At 43.5% G+C, this 4,678-nt stretch overlaps 1 protein-coding gene across 1 annotated transcript in view; it reads left to right on the top strand.

Annotated features, from left to right (window-relative positions):
- Positions 1–861: 861 nt before the first annotated feature.
- ZNF410 (zinc finger protein 410) overlaps positions 862–4,678 on the top strand; it is a 19,137-nt gene continuing 15,320 nt past the window's right edge. Inside the window, exon 1 of the mRNA XM_010188857.1 lies at positions 862–1,062. Within this exon, the coding sequence (XP_010187159.1) occupies positions 1,030–1,062 (33 nt within the window). The 5' untranslated portion in view covers positions 862–1,029. The remainder of the gene's footprint in view (positions 1,063–4,678) is intronic.

Genomic DNA, 4,678 nt, shown 5'->3' with positions numbered 1-4,678 from the left:
GGGGAGCAGAGCGTGAAGAAGCGGAACCGTTCCCGAGCCCTGGCTGACAGGCGTGGATCCGAGTTACTCTGCCTTCGCCGTGCTTTTTGTCGTGTCCCTTCACGGCGAAAGGGGAGGCTCCTGTTCGGGGGCTCCTGTGGCGCACTGCTTGCTGCTCAGAGCACTAGAGGAAGGCTTGGAGGTTCTCTTTTTAGCTGATCCAGTTCTGTCATTAACTTTTAATACAGTCAGTAGACTTGTAATTGTGAGGGAAGGGGAGGGGGGAAAGAACTGCATGTAGTTCACTTTCTTCTCACATTGCTGGTATCCGAGTGCTTTCCCAGTAGGCAAAACCAAATACAAACTTGTTCTCATCGTCCCTCGTAGCCCAGAGATGAAACGTTGTATGGGGAGTTGCGAAATAACCTCTAACCTACCTGTGTTCATCAAGATATTTCTCAATCAGAAATGTAACATCTTAACAGACAGGAAAAGCAGAGGTTTCCTTTTCAGGTTGGTTGTTAATGGTTGCCCTTCATCAATAATTTGGATAATTCCACTGTTTTGCAGACTGGGAATTCAGCCTCCTCATCTCTTGTGGGCTGTATGTTATTTCAGTTGATCCCATAAGTTTCCAGGGCAAACATTTCAATTTTCTGTTGAAAATTACCTCTTGCAAAACAAATGTGGAAAACAGCCTTTGAAAATTCATTTTGCGGTGTTATTTTGCTGACTTAATGACAGCAGAAATGCAAGAACCTGGGTAAATGAGTTTTCCCAGTACTTCAAAGTATGTTTTACAGTCACTTGCAACGACCGATTTTTTGCTTTGCTTTCATTTTTTGGTTCCTATCTCTTTATATTTCCTTTCTTTGTTGTTTTAGGATAAATTGAATATTTGCTCAACACAGCTTCTTGCAGAAGGACCACCGCACTGTGTTGCACTTAGGAAAATATGAGAGTAAGCAGGGAGTGTTGTTCTCTCTGAACTAAAACAAACACAAAAATCTGTGCCTTGCTGAGGACAGCTGGAATCGGACACTTGAATCAATGTTATCGGATGAGTTAGAATCCAAACCTGAGGTGAGCAATTACAGACTGGGTTTGGTTCCCAGGGACATTTATGGGCAACGCTTAGAAAAAGTCCAATGAGTTTACTCGGTTTGCTGCTTACGTATTGATTATCAAAGTGTTTTCAGTGGCATCTTGTAATGCTTCCATGTTTTGATTTGAATGGTAAAAGATTAAAGAATATCACAGGTTTTCTCCCCTCTTTCAGGTGTCAGTCAATACTCTTGCCTGTTCTCAGGTTATATTTGTTTTCACTATCACAATGTTCTTTCTGTTACGAGAATAAAATGAATTACTGTATTGACTGCTTCTTTCCCTCAAACCAAATTGACTTGACTTGGTTTGGGGGAGTCTGGGTTATTCTATCAGCATCAGCCAGTTCTGTTTTTTCAAGTACTTGTGTTTTCATTAAGCAGTTGACAGAAGTGGTAGGCGGCAGCAGCCAGGAGATCCTGGTTACTCTGTGAGGTTGCTGGACTGTTCCTAGGTTCAGCTGGTAGCACAGCTGAGCAGGAATTGCAGTGATGTGTGTGTGTGCGTGCACAGTACCCACAGGTTACCATGTGCACAGGTAAAGTACCTTTAAGAGAGAAACATAAAGAGCGTGAACAACACGGAAGTTTCTTAGTGGGATATATTTATACCCTCACTCAACTCTTATGCATGCTCACATTCAGAGACATCTCTGGTCTCTGCCAGGCTTAAAGCCTTTCCAGTATCTGTGCCCAGACCTAGGGCTTTTTGGCCAGTTTCTGGGTGGAATCTTGGCGCTTTCCAGACGGTGGTTGCCTTCTCCTCACACATCAGTAGACTACAAGTTCACTAGCAGTGCACTCACTTTGTTAGGAATATATTTAGAAAGTGGATAGTGTACTGACCAGCAGCCAACTGACACATCATTGGAGTATCTTCTCTCTCCTCTACCCATGGTTCTTTCTCCTCTTACCCACCTTGATTCCTCCCCCTAAACACTCCATAATTTTTACACATCCTGTGGTTCCTGTTACATTGGATAAGAAGTTTGATCTTTCCTATGAGAGCCATTCAGATAACCCAAGACAGTTTTGTTTTCTTACCAGTTACAGAAGTTCTGGTTGAACCTTTTCGAGATTTCACTTCAGCAGTAGCCCATTGCTTAGCGCCCGAGTTCTGGTCTTTGTTACTCTTACCGGGTGGAACAGTCTGCAGTTTGCTACATTCAACACAATTGTGTCAGTGTGTTCAATTTGTTACTCTCTTGTTTTTGCCTTTTGTGTTTTAGCCTGAATAGCCATTAGCCAGCTATTTGTACATTCCTCCACTTAAACAGAGGACTTTGTGTCTTTGCTTTTCTGATTCTCAGCTTTACCTCTTCAGAAGGCTGTGGTCCTAGAGCAGAGGACTTAGGGCTGCTGTGAAGCACCTTTTGGGGAAGTTCACGGGTGTCAATAGAATTGTTTTTATTTAGTCTTCCTTTTCTATCCCTTTTCAGTCGGTATGCAATACAGCAGCTATCTTAAACTGGTGCTGCAAAGAGAACGATGATTATATGCTGATAATTCATCGTAGCCCAGCTGATGTGGTAGGGTCTTTGTTTCTTAATGGAGCAGCCAAAGCCCTCCTGATCACTCTGTTCAGGTAAAGTAGCTGCAAATTCACAGTAGCTGTGAGTAGTCTCAGCATGGGCTGCAAGGAGTTCCTTTCTCTGCCCTGTGGTTGAGATCCTGTACTTGCTCTCAACTTTTCTCCCAGTTCTCAGTGATAAGGTGAGGAACTTTGTTACCTCAGTCTGTGAGTAGGTGGATTCCCATAGATTATTTCTGACAGCCAAGCACCAGGATAGTTGGAATGCTTGTTCCCTGGTTCCTCAAAGAGGAGCTGTAGGTGGGCCTTGTCTTTTCTCAACTTGAGTAAGGTGTTTATTAATTAGGCCTGTTTACATGATAGTCCTACTTCCCCATAGCAGAGTTGCATTTCCTTCTCAGCAGACCCGGAACAGCGTAGACCATTCTCCAGCAGGAACAAGCCTGATGTATGAATGCTTCAGTGGTTGTAGAGGGCATCCTTTCCATAGATGCTGTCTTCTAAACCACATTCCTCAACCTTGATTGAGGCTGTTTTATAGTACAGACTTGGATTAATTTACATTGTGGATTAGCAGATTTATACACACCCTCTTTCTGGTTCTGACTGTGAAAGCTGAGTGTTAAATTAGTACTATTTTCTACTTCTTTGATGGGAAACTGGTAGATACCCTTTTGCACATTTCCCAAATAGCACTTCAAGTGTCTCTTGAAGTCAGAGTCAAACATTATTTTGTGTCCTTTGATGAGCCATGATACCATAATTCTTATAGCCACAGCTGTTGCTTTATATCCCCTGCCATGTGAGAAAGGTATTAAAGAGTTAACTGTATTTGTGTAGCAGCTAGATAGTATTAATCAAGACACTGTGGATGGATTGCATAAGCTTCTTTGCTACTTGTTTTACCCCTAAAGAAGCCACCGATTTGTCAGTAAATGTTTAATATCTGAGTAGGGGTGAATCTTCCTTTCATAGGAAGTCACAAATTTGCTTCAAGACAGTTTTTACAGGGGCAGATGGATCTGCTTTCTCTCCTGGACTCCCTGCCCCCAGTGCTGTGTTACCAGTATTCCTCAGGGAACCAGGAAGATCTGTGTTTTGCATGCTTTAAGCCCTCAGCGTAATATATTACAATTGCAAATATTTCCAACCACCTCCACCACACTGGTGCACTGCAGGGTGCTTTCTGCTGTCGGGGGTAGCTCTAGCACAACCAGGTAGGCTACAGCTCTGGTCTATAAATTGAATTTGCTGTTGAAAAGGGAGTGGAGAGGAGTATTTTAGTCTCTCTCCTCATTAGCACCTCACAGGGAGAGACTCTTGGGAGTGAATTGATTTCCCAGGGGCTGTATGGGTGTGGGGCATTCAGTTTCTAGCTAAGGAGCCTCCTGCCCTCCACACCCTTCAGCTCCAACCACTCCTTTCCCATCCCTCCCTCTGCTAAGTGTTCCTTGACCTCTTTATTTTGTGGTGGTTCACTGGTTAAATTTAGAACAGAAAGGTATTGATTGAAAACATGGTCCCTGCTGCTCTAGGAGTTTAGTCTGACTCTCCAGCTATGGAGGGGGAGGACAGATCTGAACATTAGTTCTGAAAAACCTTCCCTGTCCCTCCCAGCCACCTCCACCTCAAACAGAGCAGCTGCCTGACATGTCTTTGCTTTTGAGTATGTGATGAAGAGGGTTTGTTATGAGACACAAACTTCATCGCAGATGGCTGTATTTTCATTTGTTTCTATAGTTGTTTTTTTTGAGGATGTCCAGGAGGCGTTCCCAGTTCTTTAAACAGATTTTTTGTAGGTCTTCCCCTCCCTCCCACCCCTTCGGTCAGGGACGTTATCCAAGCTTCTTGGTAACACAGGCCTTCAGGCATTCTGCATTGCTTGCAGTGATAGACCCTGGGATCATCCTGTCCAGCCATCTCTTTTTGGCCAGCAGGGATGACAATCTTGTCACTTGTTTAGTCACTTGTCACTTGTTTAGTGACAGGAGCCAAGAAATAGTTCACATTTTTAGTACGTACACTATCTACATTATTTATGGGCTTTTCAGAGTTATGTGGTGTT

Source organism: Mesitornis unicolor, unplaced genomic scaffold, assembly GCF_000695765.1.
Source record: "Mesitornis unicolor isolate BGI_N332 unplaced genomic scaffold, ASM69576v1 scaffold28327, whole genome shotgun sequence".
Classification (NCBI taxonomy): domain Eukaryota; kingdom Metazoa; phylum Chordata; class Aves; order Mesitornithiformes; family Mesitornithidae; genus Mesitornis; species Mesitornis unicolor.
This window is presented reverse-complemented; position numbering and strand designations above follow the sequence as displayed.